Source organism: Capsicum annuum, chromosome 7, assembly GCF_002878395.1.
Source record: "Capsicum annuum cultivar UCD-10X-F1 chromosome 7, UCD10Xv1.1, whole genome shotgun sequence".
Taxonomy (NCBI): Eukaryota; Viridiplantae; Streptophyta; class Magnoliopsida; order Solanales; family Solanaceae; genus Capsicum; species Capsicum annuum.
The window spans coordinates 78,425,890-78,441,510 of NC_061117.1; the positions used below are offsets into that span (position 1 = coordinate 78,425,890).

A 15,621-nucleotide genomic window follows, 5' to 3' on the forward strand; every position below is an offset into this window, starting at 1 on the left:
CAAAACTAACTGAATGACCCCCCAAATTAATTAGGTCCGCTAATCAAAATTTCGAAAAACATTCTTTAAATTTAAACTTGTAAATCCAAAACTATTTCTAAATTATGTCACAAAAGTAATACATAAATTATAAAATCTCTTTGAAAGACATATAATAAAATAGAAAAATAAAATATTTTGAAAGAGGATGAAAAACAAAAACTAAGGAAAAAAAGAGGTAAATGACAATAGAAAAGGAAATGATTTTTTGCTTGTAAGTAGTATCCACCAGTATCCATTTGTCAACAGAATGCCTATACAAGTATGAGTTGACATATCTCATACCCAATAAATTTTTTCTACTCGCTGGCTGAACCCTAATTCTTTCTGGTAAGAATGGCGACAACCATGGACTGCAGAAACTGGAACGAAGACATATACAGAAACTCCATTATACTGGAGAGAGAATCCCAATGTCGAACGGTCTTCCGCACTGCATTCGCCCCCAACCCGGACCATAATTCCTATCCGGACCTCATCGCCGCCGCCATTAGCGATGGCTCCATTGCCTCTTACTCTATCTCTTCTTGCCTTGTAAGCTCAATATCTCATAATGTTAATATAAGGATTACTATATTATACAAACGAATTAACTATTATTTGTTTCCTGTTTCTTCTTTATAGGGATTGAGCTCCGTGGGCAAGTGAGTTTCTGTTTTCTCGATGATTTCGAAGTGTGGTGGTCAGTTTTAGTTTGGATTAATATTTTATTTGGTTTAGTTCATTGGTGCTAGTAGCTGAACCTAGTTGGCTGGTGCAAGGCCATGATGGACCTGCTTATGATGTTAAGTTTTATGGTAACCATGAAGATTCACTGTTATTGAGGTATCGTTTCAAATTTTGCTTTTATCTGTACTGATAATAACACTAGGTAAATTTGCACACATGGGAGTTGGTGCTACCTTTTTTTTTTTTTGGGTTTAGAATCAAAATTATGGGAAAATGTTACGTCAAGTATTCAAAATGCAGGTACATAACTATTAAGTTGACTAGAGATCACATGTCGTGGCAAGAGATAAAGCTGTAAAACTGTTTGACACTGTAAGTTTAGAGAGTTGTAGGTAATGACTGGGCTGTGAAGCTAGGTGAATTAATTTTCTTTTTTATCAAGTAAAAAAGAGAGGCAATTATCTCGTGGTACTGATCGCAAAATATCTCCTATAATTTTCTCCAGTAAGTGTTATATATTCTATAATACGCGCCAATTCTTTGTTAACATATGTAAATTTCATTCAGTTGTGGTGATGATGGTCGGATTCAAGGATGGAAGTGGAAAGAAATGTTGGGGTCTAAAGAATCAGCACAAGGTACCATCATTTTTGTGTGTGCAGTAATGAATCCTTGAGTACTTTGTCATTGAGGTGTAGTTATATTGTTGTTGGAAGACGGATTCTAGCATACTATTTTTGAACATTCGAAAATGTTGAGCTCCTCTGCTTGGCTTTATCTACCTTACCAAAAATAATAAAAAATAAAATGTCGAGCTCCTCTGCTTGGCTTTGCTTCCAGTTCTAGCATCCCACTCTTTTGCTGTACTGAAACTCATGCAGCTGAATGATTTCTTTGCCAGACAAACTTGTTATAATGTCCTCACATTACAAAAGGAAGTTCAGGAGGGGAAAGAATGGGGGTTGCAATGCATATGCATATGTGTATTTGTCTTTCATAAGCTTAACAAATTAGAAGTTTAAAATGTCGATCCAGTAACTTAACATTTTCAATCTGTCCCTCTTGTAGCAGTTTTGGTTTGCTGACATCTTTCTTTTTTTTTTTTTTCTTTTTTTGACGAAGGTAAATAAAAAAAAAGTTGTGAAGCCAGCATATACAGGAGTATAAGAAGGAAAAACTGCTCTTCTAGGAATATATCTACTGGTAAAAAGGAAAACTATAGAGGCTCTAGGACTTGAAGTAGAGCCTCAGTGTCTTCTATTTATTCTTGTTTACACCAAAAATAAAATAGCAAAATACAACTAAGCTTTATCTTTTTGATTGATTTGCTTTTGCCTTCAAAACATCTCAAATTTCTTTCCTTCCAAATAGGCCACCATATGCATCCTGGGATTATGCTCCATCTTTTCTAATCTTTGGTGCCCCCTTTTCTGCACCAGCTAGATAGCATCTCCAGTGAACTCCCTGGTATTGTCCAGCTCGAACCTATCGTAGCAAAAGAAATATCCCATAGTTGGGTGGTGACTGCAGGAACAAAAGAAATGCAAGCATATAGTTTGTGTCTGTATAGTGATCTAGGTTATGGAATTGTATGATTCTTTAAACGTTTCAAAAAGAGAAAGTCAAGACAAGGATGCATTTCTGGCCTTCTGGGGTAAATGCCTTGAGCATGCTTTTTACCAATAAAAGTTAGTTCTAAAGAAAATAAAGGGAAATCAGATCGTAGAAGGTTAAAATTAGAAGAAAAATTTCAGCGGAGAAAAAGTAGCAGGCCACTCAAATTATGCTGAATGTAAGAGTAAATCTGATCAGCCATGCAAATATTGTTGGACTGCCTCTTTTGATTGCAAAACTTAGAAGTAAGATGCTTCTCCCCCTTTGTCAATCCTTCATGCGGTATGTTCTTGTTAGGTAAAAGAGAAACTGAATATTAATAACAAGGAGAGGAACACGAGGGTGTGGCAAGATGTCCTCTGCATAGGTAAAAAGTTGTTGGAGTCCCACATCGTTTGTGGGATGGGAGCATGAACTCCTTATATGTCTCGGTAATCTCCCTCTTGAACTAGCTTTTGAGATTGAGTTAGGTAAGTTCCATTTTTTATCGTGATATCAAGTAGGGCCCAACCCAATTCATTGTTTCATCCAATGTTGGCCCCCCCATCATATATTGTCCACGCTTCAGATCTCTAGGGCATGCAAGGGATGTTGAGTCCCACGTCGGTAGACTTAGGGAATCTTGGGCCTAACTCAACACCAAAAGCTAGCTCATGAGGAAAGGATTGCTCAAAACCATATAAGGAGACCAGATTTCCCTAAGCCCACCCATGTGGGACTCAACATAAGCAAAGAAAGATAGTAGTACATTGGATTCTAATACTTGTGGCCCTATTGCATTATAGAACTACCAGTGTAACACTGCAAGAAATATTGTTAGTCTTGGATGACGGAGAAATGTGGAAATGCACACCTAATGAACTGGCAAAATATTAGTCTTGAAATGTTCTTGCCTATTTCTGTACGATGTCCCTTTCTTAGTTCCCACATTATATTTTGTTGTGTGCCCTCTTAGATACTAGTTTAGCAGCCACAAACCAAATTACCTTTTGAACATCAACATCCTTTTTCTGTTTGGGCAGAAAATTTTTGCAAACAAAGCATCAGCTGAATGCCCAAAGGCTATCTGGTTCTCACTGTGATGATGGTGCAACCTGAAATTATTTTGTTACCGCATTTGGCAATGAGCTGGATTCTCTGCTTACTTTTCCTTTGTTACTATTCAGGAGGCGTATCAAAGCCAGTACTTGACTTGGTAAATCCTCAAAAGAAGTAAGTTATCAAGAAACGAAATAATTTCAGATTAAGGAATTTTACTGCCTTCTCATACAGTTTGCATTACTGCTAGGTGCTGATATTGCGTCCTTACAATTGATGTGCAACAAAAAGATTTCTTGTTCAGGATTTAAACATTTTTATTTGCAGTTTCCTGCATACTGATGGTTGTTGAAATTTTCCTCTCATGCGTCATGATTAAGAAGATTCCTTTACATTATTGTTAGTAGCTTTAATCATTTTAAATTATGCAATTAAAGATATTGCTTTTAATTTAAAAACTTTTATAGATTGGTTGTGGATGATATGTTTTCTTTGACATTTGCCTTCTATATCTAAAAATTAGCAGCTACTGCTTATGATGGTCTATTATTTCATCTTCCCTTACTTTTCACTATTATTGCCTTAATTATGTTCCAACCATGTTATCACATTTCAGAGGTCCGTGGGGTGCGCTTTCACCAATTCCTGAAAATAATTGCATGGCTGTTAATAATCAGGTACATTATCCTTGTTATCTTTTTCTAAACCAGCTGAGTGGTTTCTTGATTGATACTATTGAGTGAGAGGATAAAACTTATAGGTAAGTTTGATTTCTGGTTTTGCGTTAGCCGATTTTTCTAGGAGGTATATGTGAATCGTGATTTAACTATTGTCACAACCCAATTTATGAGTCATGATGAAACCTACTTTATCCTACCAGTAGGTAAGCTGAACCATGGTCTGGAGCTATAAGCAATGGGCTAATTTGGTGGAAAAAGGCGTAAAAGCCGAAAATTTGCAAGTAAAAACTTACCGTAATAATAAGGCAATAATAATAGTCTAAAAGATAGATAAAACATCAATAATCATTCCACGACCTAGCGCTGTTGGTACAACAACTACTATAAAAGGAACATAAGTACTGAAATTGTCAAATACAAATCCGTCTTGAATAGTGAAAGACTAGATATAGATAATAGAAGGAAAAAGGGGCAACTCCGACTCCGAGATCTCACCCTATCTCTGAAATCAACTCAACATGATCGTCATGTTAGCGACGACCACTAGTACTCAGATCTGCACCAAAAAGGTACAGAAGTGTAGTATGAGTACCAAACCACGGGTACTCAGTAGGCATCATGGCATTATTGATACAAGCACGATCATGAAGACGAACGTTTTTGAGTATTTTGGATGTAACCTCGGAGGTGTACGAGTTGAAGTGTTAAAAAGGGTTCCAAACCGCCCCTAAAACACTCCATGGGTGCCTATTTGCCTACTTGGTCATTAAAGGGCCTTTTTGTCATTTTATCTTTTGATTTGTAAAGTACTATAAATAGAACAATATAGGGTTTTAGTTCATTAGTTTTTGTTGAATATTATTGAAAGAACACATCTCTTGAGAGAGAGGGTCTCTAGGCCTAAACTAGGACATGAACAAGTGTGGATTCACTTGTGATTGTGTATTGCTTGGAAACGTTGGTGCTTGAGCGGTGGAATCCCTCTTGTGTCACGTAAGAGTGTGGTGTTGCTATTGTAAGTCTTAGGGGTCGTTAGATTTAATACATCTTTGGGTTCTTAACCTTATAATAGTGTATGTCTCACTTTCTATCTTTCCATATCATGTACTAGTTGTGTAGTCTAGTGAACCGTTTGGTTCTTGTTGTTCTTGTAATCTTGTAACCGTTGGATTGTTGTTATTGTAGTGTTGTTCCTCTCGTTATTGTTGTTTATCTCTTGTTGTTGTTAGTGCTTTTGGTGTCATTTACACCTTGTTTCTTGATGTTGTTGGAACCGAGATTTGGTGTTTGTTGAGCTCTCGGGTTTCCCTTTGTTTGTGGACTATTTTTGGCTTGTTTTTGATACGTACCAAATTTGTATCGTATCAATCATCGACCGATTGAGCTAAATCATGATATAAATACAATTAAGAGACAAGATAAATAAGCTAAGTCAAGGTAAAAGGGCAAACCTAAAAATATGCTCCAACACTGTAAATAAATAACTGGAACAAATATAATATGAAAGAAAACATAATGCATATGACAAGACTGACCTCCATTAAGTACGAAAAACAAATGACCCATTGCGGGCCCCCATAAGTCCAAAGGGTGCAATCAAAGGAAAGTAAATAGCCGAAGATCAATAAATTTACCGAATATTAAGCCATAACTATGAATCTATCCATACTGTTTCATATCATAGATAAACTCTTAATGCCGGACTCGAACATGAACTCAATAACATCATCATCATTATCATCATTTGACAGATTTGAACCAGAACTCATGTCATCAATATCATCATCAATTGCCGGACTTGAACTAGAACTCAATATCAATAAACCATCGGGTTTTGCCCAGAATTAACACCAACTCCCAAGTACCATTGGCATAATCATTAAGTATCTAATCTCCTCAAGGCCTAAAATAAGCATTTTAAAAGGTATAACATGCGTATAGAAGTCTATGAGAGTTAACACAAATCTTGATCTAAGGTGGGCTAGAAGGGCCCACTATTAATTCTCGAAATCGGTTCTGAGGAAAATTCTACCCAGGACAAGGCTAAGATATCTAAATTCACTTCTAGATGTTACACAAGCCACAATTAGCCCTAAGATAGCAATTCTACCTAAATCACGAGCAACTAAGTCAATTTCGCCTAAATTACGGTTCCTTAATAGTCTAAACAGTCCAAATAATGCTAATTATATCAATCATACATCCAATACCTAAATCTCATCTCATATCGAGCATAATATCATAATTATACTACGAATTGCCTCAATCTATGAAGAAGGTAAACCTAGCCTACCTGGACGTCGAAGAAAAGCTCGAAGAATCCACTAAACCGGCAATTTCCCTTTTCGAGAAGCTTTTGCAAGATACCATGTTATCAAAATTATAATCTACTCATCAATGTTATCAAAATTATAATCTACTCATCAATATGAGAACACCGATACCCATATTGCACTATTTTGAAGATCCCCTTTGTTTCTGTCTTGGGTACGAGTGGTGCCTAACGAGTCATATGGACTCTTTACAAGTCGTAGTGTGCCTTACGTAATGAAACCAGTGTGATGGCCCAAGTTTTTACTCAGGGTACGATTAGGTACCTACGAGTCGTATGCTATGTACACGAGTCATAGTGTATGACTCGTAAGGTAATCAGTGAAGGGTCTTTGAGCTACTGCGTTGACTATGAGTCGTGGTGACGAGTCATAATGAGTCCTTATGAGTCGTATAGTGACCCATAGTCATTGGCGACCATTTTTTAGCTTTTTAGTTAAGGGCAGTTTGGATATTTCCCCTTCTCCCCAATCGTGACCCACGACTTAAAACCCCTTTAGGGTATTATTATCACTTAAAATAAATTAAAATAACTTCTCAATCCCTCTCAAATTCCTAAGGTCAATAACAAATGGGGTTTTTCAAGGGGTTGGTCAATTAGGGCTCTTCCGAGTGAGAATCTTTCGACCCAGCACAAGCTTCACTTTTGGTGATGGACTTGGTTATAAAAGAGGATAAGAAGAGAAGAGGCGGGGAGGGTCGACCCAGGATTAAGTGGGGTGGCTTGACGCCGGTGAATGCACTGGAGATAGGGGAAAAGGTGGCGGGAATGGGGTGTGAGAGTGTAGGGGGCATGGATAGTTACTTGAAGAATGATTTGGATCTTGTTCTTGGGGATTATCTTTGAGAGAAAACTCTAATTTGATGTTGTAGATGGATAATGAACTTATGAGCCTTGGTTTGATATTATTAAGGGTTAAAACGGGTGAAAAAAGACCCAAATACCCTTTTAAAAACGACTTTAAATTAACTGAACGAACTATGCGACGGTCCGTCGCTGGGTCGACGGACCGACCGTCGACGGTCCGTCGGTCCTGACCGTCGCACCTGGGCAGAATAGGGGTTCTCTGCCACTGCTACAACGTCTTGGGCGACAGTCCGTCGCTAGCTCGATGGTCCGTCGGCCTGAGCCGTCGCCCTTAGGCAGAAGGTGGTATCACTGCCTCAGCTGCGACGGTTTGGGCGACGGTCCGTCGGCCCTCATCGTCGCACCTGGGCGGTTTTGACTGCTTTCTGTAAAACGACTATAACTTTCTACCCCGATACCGGATTTGGATGAAATTGGTATCGTTGGAAAGCTAATTCAATTTTCCACATGACAAAAAGTGAAAATCTTAAAAATTCCACGTATATAAAAGTGGATTCATCTTTCAAAGTAAGTTTCTAGCATACTTGGGACAATTTCGAGCTAAGTAGAAGTACGGGGTATTACAATATCTCCCCCTTGAGAACATTCATCCTCGAATGAGACTGAGTGAGAGGGGAGAAGATAAACTGATGTACATATTGAACATGAATAACTGGAACATGATCTCATGACTGACATGGCTGATAATTGAATATATCATACCGAACATGCATATCTGATGCATGTGTAACTGATTCATGAATGCATGACTGAGTGTTTTGATGAACCAAGGTTCTCACAATGAGAATGCATGTCTAATGCATGATTATATAACTGAACTGATACATGAATGCATGACTGAATATGCAATGGTATTTAATACCAAGTTTATAATGGAATTCTGAACATGAAATGGATACGAAGCTTGTTACTGAAATCTGAACATGAAACTGAAAAAGCTTAAGAAGAACTGTTACCTTGAGCTATATCTGAGTTAGCGGCGAAGAGGTAAGGATACTTGGTACGCATGTCTGCTTCTGCTTCTTAAGTAGCTCCCTCAACGGACTAATTCCGCCAAAGAACTTTGACTAGAGGGACTTCTTTGTTCCTCGGTCTACGAGTCTGGTAGTCAAGAATTGACTAGAATCTCTTCATAAGAGAGGCTGTTCTGAACATCTATGCTCTGAATAGGGACTACAACTGCTGAGTCACCTATACACTTCTTGAGCAAAGAGACATGGAAGAATGGATGAACTGAGGCTAGATCTGAAGGCAATTCGAGCTCATAAGCTACCTTGCTGAAACGACTGAGAATTTTGAAGGGATCGACATATCGGGGACTGAGCTTTCCCTTCTTGCCGAATCTCTTCACTCCCTTCATGGGAGAGATCTTTACATAAACATAATCACCAATCTCGAACTCGAGATCCTTCCTGCGCACATCTGCATAAAACTTCTGTTTAAATTTCTGTTGGCTCTGAGCAGTCCGAAGTCTTTCTCTGATCAACTGGGCTTTCTCTAAGGCATCAAATACTAAGTCAGGCCCTATAACTGAGGCCTCACTAATTTCGAACCAACCGACTGGAGATCTGCATCTCCTACCATAAAGAGCTTCGAATGGAGCCATCTTAATACTGGAATGATAGCTGTTGTTGTATGCAAACTCAATCAAAGGCAAGTGGTCATCCCAACTATCTTTGAAATCAATGTCACACACTCGCAACATATCTTCTAAATTCTGAATGGTCCTTTTTGCTTGACCATCTGTCTGATGATTAAAGGCGGTATTGAGATGAACTTGGGTACCAAGATCCTTTTGGAATGCTTTCCTGAAATAAGAAGCGAACTGGGTACCTCTGTTTGAGATAATAGATAACGGAACACCGTGCAATCTGACCAACTCTCTGATGTAGAGTTTGGCTTAATCCTCGGCTGAATAAGAGGTATGGACTGGAAGGAAATGAGTTGATTTGATCATCCTATCTACAATCACCCAAACTGAATCATGCTGATGACGAGTACGAGGCAAACCCGTTACGAAGTCCATGTTCACTTCTTCCCACTTCCAAGTAGGAATATTGAACTCCTGCATGGACCCACTAGGCTGCTTCTGATGCTCTATCTTAACCTCCTGACATGTAAAGCACTTAGCCACAAACTCTGCAACATCTCTCTTCATCTCACTCCACCAATAGATTTCTCGCAAATCGTGGTACATCTCTGTGGCCCAGGGATGAATAGAGTAGCGCGCACCATGGCTTCTACAAGAATTCGCTGCCTTAATTTGTCTACACCTGGAACACACAGACGACCCTGACAACGCAATACACAATCTCCCCCTTGGGAGAAAACCTCTACTTTATGATCCTTGACCGACTTTTTTAACTTGACAAGGCTGGGATCTCTATCTTGCTTTTCTTTCACCTCGAAAACTAGAGATGATTCTGAACTACTCTGAACCCATATATCACCAAGTGAACGCCTAGTCTGGCAAGCTGATGGATTTCCTGAGCTAACTTCTTCTTACTATCCTCAACATGAGTAACACTACCCATAGACAGTCTACTGAGAGCGTCGGCCACAACATTGGCCTTGCCCGGATGATAAAGGACACTTATGGCATAATCTTTCAAGAGCTCTAACCACCTTCTCTGACGAAGATTGAGATCTTTCTGAGAAAAGACATACTGAAGGCTCTTATGATCTGTGAACACATCTACATGTACCCCGTGTAGATAATGCCTCCAAATCTTTAAGGAAAAAGCTACGGCTGCTAACTCAAGATCATGAGTAGGATAATTCTTCTCATGGGGTTTAAGCTGTCTGGAGGCGTAGGCTATGACCTTACTATGCTGCATGAGGACACAACCCAAACCTACTCTAGATGAATCACAATACACTACGAACCCATCTGGACCATCTGGAAGAGCTAAGACGGGAATTGAGGTGAGTCGAGTCTTCAACTCTTGAAAACTCTTCTCGCAAGTATCTGACCACTGAAACTTGACTTTCTTCTGTGTCAATCTGGACATAGGGATGCAATAGAAAAAAATCCCTCAACAAACTGTTTGAATAGCCAGCCAAACCTAAGAAACTCCTGATATCTGATGGAGAGACAAGTCTGGGCCAGTTTCTTACTGCTTCGGTCTTTTGAGGATCAACCCTAATGCCATCACCGGAAACGATATGACCGAGGAATGCTACTGACCTTAGCCAAAATTCGCACTTACTGAATTTGGCGAATAACTGATGATCTCTGAGAGTCTGAAGTACGATTCTGAGGTGGTCTGCATGATCACGCGCACTGCGGGAATAAACCAGAGTATCATCTATGAAGACTATGATGAATATGTCCAAGTACTGCTTGAACACCCGGTTCATCAAGTCTATGAAAGCTGCTGGGGCATTGGTAAGACCAAAGGACAACTAAGAATTCGAAGTGACCATACCGAGTACGGAAGGTTGTTTTCGGAATGTCACATTCTCTGACTCTGAGCTGATGATAGCCTGATCTGAGGTCTATCTTAGAGAAATAACTGGCACCCTGAAGTTGGTCGAACAAATCTTTGATTCAGGAAGAGGATACTTGTTCTTGACCGTGACTTTATTAAGCTGATGGTAGTCTATACACTTTCTGAAAGAACCGTCTTTCTTGCGCACGAATAAGACTGGTGCGCCCCACAGGGACACACTGGGCCTGATGAATCCCTTATCTAAGAGATCCTTCAACTGCTCCTTCAATTCTTTGAGTTCTGCTGGTGCCTTTCTGTATGGCGGAATAGATATAGACTGAGTATCTGGAAGAAAATCAATGCCGAAGTCTATTTCCCTTTCGGGAGAAATTCCTAAAAGATCTTCGGGAAAGACATCTAAATATTCATTCACGACTGGGACTGATTCGAGACTGGGAGTTTCAGAACTAGTGTCCTTAACTCGAACAAGATGATATACACATCCTTTAGATATCATTTTCCGTGCCCGAAGGTAGGAAACAAACTGACCCCTGAACGCTGAAGTACTACCCTTCCACTCTAGGACAGGTTCATTTGGAAACTGGAACTGGACTATTCTGTTTCTACAGTCGACTGTAGCATAGCAGGAATGAAGCCAATCCATGCCGGGAATGACATCAAAATCAGTCATCTCTAATTCGACTAAATCTGCTGGGGTGACTTTCTGAAATATCATAACCGGACAGTTCCTGTATATCCGTCGGGCTATGATAGTTTTATCCACTGGGGTAGATACTGAAAAGGGCTCTTCTAGTATTACGGGACTGGTTCCGAAATCTCCTGCTATATAGAGAGTAACGAAAGACAAAGAAGCTCCTGGATCTAGCAAAGCGTAAACATGCACATGAAAGACCTGTAACGTACCTATGATTAGGAGAATTTTCCTAATCTTGGTGGGATTGGAGAGCATAAAGTCGATTTGGGCATTGCCCACTAGTAGCACTGGAAGTGTCACCCTGTTGATTTGGGCGACCGGACTGAGCTGAGAAACGGTTCTGCTGACCCTGATAGCCGGACTAGGTACGATCTCTGACTCTGTGGCCTGGCTTGCCATATCCGAAACAGACATCGCTACCAGCTCTGCAAACACCCTTGTGGTTCTTACCACAAGTCTGACAAAGGGGATTAGTTCGGGCATTACTGACACTTCCTTGAGACTTAGAGCCTGGTGTCCTATCTCTATTACCATCCCTGAACTTAGGAGCTGGAGCACTGGTTGAAGAAGGAGCTGGAACTGATGACTTAGGACGGAACTGAGAACGGTTTCCTCCTTCTGATTTGGGCTGAGCAAAGTTGAAATTGCCTGTCCGTGCTCTCTTATTCTGCTTCTCCCTTATCTTAATCTTTTGCTCTTCTATCTGCTGAGCATGTGTCATAAGCTTGGCTATGTTCATGTCACTATTCAACATCGCATACCTGCACTCATTAATTACACTATCATTCACCCCAGAAACAAACTTACTCATCTTAGCCCTGCTATCTGCAACCACATGAAGAGCATATCTGGCTAATTGAGTAAACTTAATAGAATACTTTTTCACCGTCATGTTGCCCTGCCTGAGGTTGATAAATTCCAACACCTTAGCTTCTCTCAGCTCTGGGGGAAAAAACCTATCTAAGAATGCAGTGACAAACTCCTTCCACTCAATAGGCCCTGCATCCTGACTTCCACTGTTTAAACCAAGTGTGAGCAACATCCTGCAACTGATATGCAGCTAGCTCAGCGCTCTTACTAGAAGTAACCCCCATGATGTTTGTAACCTTCTGAACTTGGTCAAGAAATTCCTGAGGGTCCTTATCTGACTTAGACCCCAGAAAGGATGGAGGATTCATTCGGGTGAAGTCCTGAATCCTGGATGTAGCTGAATTGGCCACTGGGTTGGTCGGAATGACAACTGGTCGTTCATTCAGAGTAGCAACTGACTGAGCAAGAGTAGTGAATGCAGCTCTGAACTCTGCATGAGAAACATGTTCGCCCAAAGGTTCTTCGGGCTGAGGGGCTGACTGATCCCCATTTCTTCTTTTAGGAGGCATGTTCTGTAGAAGAAAGGGAGAAACAGATTAGACCAGATAGTGGCACGACACAAATACTGAAAGAAGAGAAATTGTTAAACATCTTATAGCCTCCTGCACATAAATGTGGCGCGCAACACACCCATGTACAAGACTTTACTAGATGCGGCTTTCAGACTTCCTAGGACTCTATTGAACCTTAGGCTCTGATACCAAGTTTGTAACGCCCCGAATTTGGTATCCGGTACGTTACACGGTGCTCATGACCCCGAAGGACCATAAGCTAACCCATGACTGATATCTGTACCTGTGCACTGCATGATATACTGTATAAATGCGGAAATAAAGGCTGAAAGGCCATAAGGTTCAAAACTGTAACATAACTGATAAACATAACATATGGATGGGGTATGAAATGCCCAAAACAACTGAAATAAACTGTCTGAACATACTGTAGTCTGAAAAGCCTCTAATTGACTGAACTGTCTGAATAAGGAGTTGATGGGACAAGTCCCCCAACTAACTCCAACTACTGAAATAAATTAATTAATGAGATAATAAAGTAATGGTCATGTCCTCGAAGGATGAGGACTCACTGCTAACTTTGACTGCTGAGACTGGAATGCTATTGATGCTCTGGAGCTCGTGCTTCTGAACCTATGGTATAAAACACCATAGCGCAAATGCGTCAGTACGTTTGAATGTACTGGTATGCATGTGAGGTAGGCTGAATGCAAAGGGTTCACATGCATGAACTATACTAACTGACTGGATAACATGAACGTGAGCATGCATGCATGAATACATAATGACTATAACTGAGTTCGTGATAACGTGATTACTGAATTAGAGTACTGATAACATGAGATACTGATAATCGTATAACTGAAATAACTACTACTGAGTGACTGTATCTGACAATCTAGGTTCTAATGGAACTAGTTGAGTTCCGTGCTGTTCTGAGTTGGCTGTATCTTACAGTCCTGAATTCTGTAGAACTATCTGAGTTCTATTACTGAGACTGAATGACTGTGTTTGACAGTCCTGATTTTGTAACTGAAACTGTGGGAAGTAGTCATCTAATTGATATGCTCCAAATAAAGCAATATAGCTGAGGTGGGGTCTAATCTGTAACCCTAATTGGGAAGGGTGTCAATACCGCGCCACTGTTAAGGATAAGCTGTGGGTAACCTTCATCTGACAGTGTCTCCAAAAGAGAACGGTGGGGGCCCTCATCTGACAGTGCTTATTCACCTCATCAACCCTTATCTGACAGTGTTGATGTCTCAACCTATGCTGGCTACATAGTTCTGGAACGCAAAGATCACTTCTAATAATCACACCCTCATCTGACAGTGTGTTTTCCCAACCTTGGGTTCACTCGGTGCTAATTCCTACTCCCTGGATTACTGAACTGGACTGAATTAACTGAGTTCCCTTGACTGACGGAATACTACTGAGATTACTGAGTTTTTCTAAGTCATGAGACTAACTGAATTCTATGGATCATGGCTTGACTGAGAGTATCTTGAAAACATGACACTGATTTTAGGCACACAGCTAAATTTTCGGGTACAAGTACCCCTGGACTCTATGGGAAGAAACTGACAAAAGCATGACTTTCTTGAATACATGACCAACATCAACAATCCATAATATAATAAGTTGGAGATTTCATGAAGTACAAGTTCTAAAGCACCACAATGGCTACACATATATCCATAATTCATTGACTAAGGCATTTCATCAAACATTTGACATGCATAAACTTGTACATAAATGGGGATTTCATATTATCATACTAGTATGGCACTTCTCCTTCACATAGGCTTTTAATCGAACACATGGGGAGCATGCTTTGGTTATACAATCATCAACACATCTAATAATCATGGATACATCAATCAACGTGTAAATTTAAGGGTTTATCACGATTATTATGCAAATCACCACATCCTAGGGTTAATCATTGGAATATGTAATTTCAAACATGAATCAAAACCCCACAACATCATGAACATGAATTTCAATTCAATTTAAATCATGAACAGTCATACATACACAAATCTTGGATTTTGAAAAGAGATTCTTGAGCTTCATGGGTGAAAGGGACCATGAATCAACACATGACATACCTGGGTTGTGAGTTTCTTGAAGTTCTTGGACCTGAAGAACTTGGAATCTCTTAGTTTCTTGAAGAATGATTTGGCTCTTGTTCTTGGGGATTATCTTTGAGAGAAAACCCTAATTTGATGTTGTAGATGGATAATGAACTCATGAGCCTTGGTCTGATATTATTAGGGGTTAAAACGAGTGAAAAAAGACCCAAATACCCTTTTAAAAACGACTTTAAAATAACTGAACGAACTATGCGACGGTTCATCGCTGGGTCGACGGTCCGTCGGTCCTGACCATCGCACCTGGGCAGAATAGGGGTTTACTGCCACTGCTGCGACAGCTTGGGCGACGGTCTGTCGTTAGCTCGACGGTCCGTCGGCCTAAGCCGTCGCCCTTAGGCAGAAAGTGAGTTACTGCCTCCGCTGCGACGGTTTGGGCGACGGTCCGTCGCTAGCTCGACGGTCCGTCAACCTTCATCGTCGAACCTGGGCAGTTTTGACTGCTTTATGTAAAATGGTCATAATTTTCTACCCCGACATCGGATTTGTACGAAATTGGTATCGTACATGGCAAAAAGTGAATCTTAAAAATTCCACGTATATAAAAGTGGATTCATCTTTCAAAGTAAGTTTCTAACATACTTGGGACGATTTCGAGCTAAGTAGAAGTATGGGGTATTACACATATGCTAAGTTGGTTCAGAGTAAGGATGAAGAGAAGAAACGTGCAAATAGGGAGGATTCCAAGGCTAGCGGGGGGA

General features: G+C 40.2%; 1 protein-coding gene across 3 annotated transcripts in view; it reads left to right on the forward strand.

Moving 5' to 3' along the window:
- The first annotated feature begins 255 nt into the window (after positions 1-255).
- LOC107878012 (THO complex subunit 6) overlaps positions 256-15,621 on the forward strand; it is a 54,263-nt gene continuing 38,897 nt past the window's right edge. Inside the window, exons 1-6 of one of the 3 annotated variants that reach the window (XR_001676680.2) lie at positions 256-573; positions 664-683; positions 760-864; positions 1,276-1,346; positions 3,489-3,534; positions 3,977-4,037. Coding sequence is in view for 2 of the 3 variants with exons in the window: in XM_016724857.2 (XP_016580343.1) it covers positions 376-573; positions 664-683; positions 760-864; positions 1,276-1,346; positions 3,489-3,534; positions 3,977-4,037 (501 nt within the window). In the remaining variant the exon portion in view is untranslated. The remainder of the gene's footprint in view (positions 574-663; positions 684-759; positions 865-1,275; positions 1,347-3,488; positions 3,535-3,976; positions 4,038-15,621) is intronic. The other 2 variants (XM_016724857.2, XM_016724856.2) reach the window with 2 other exon arrangements.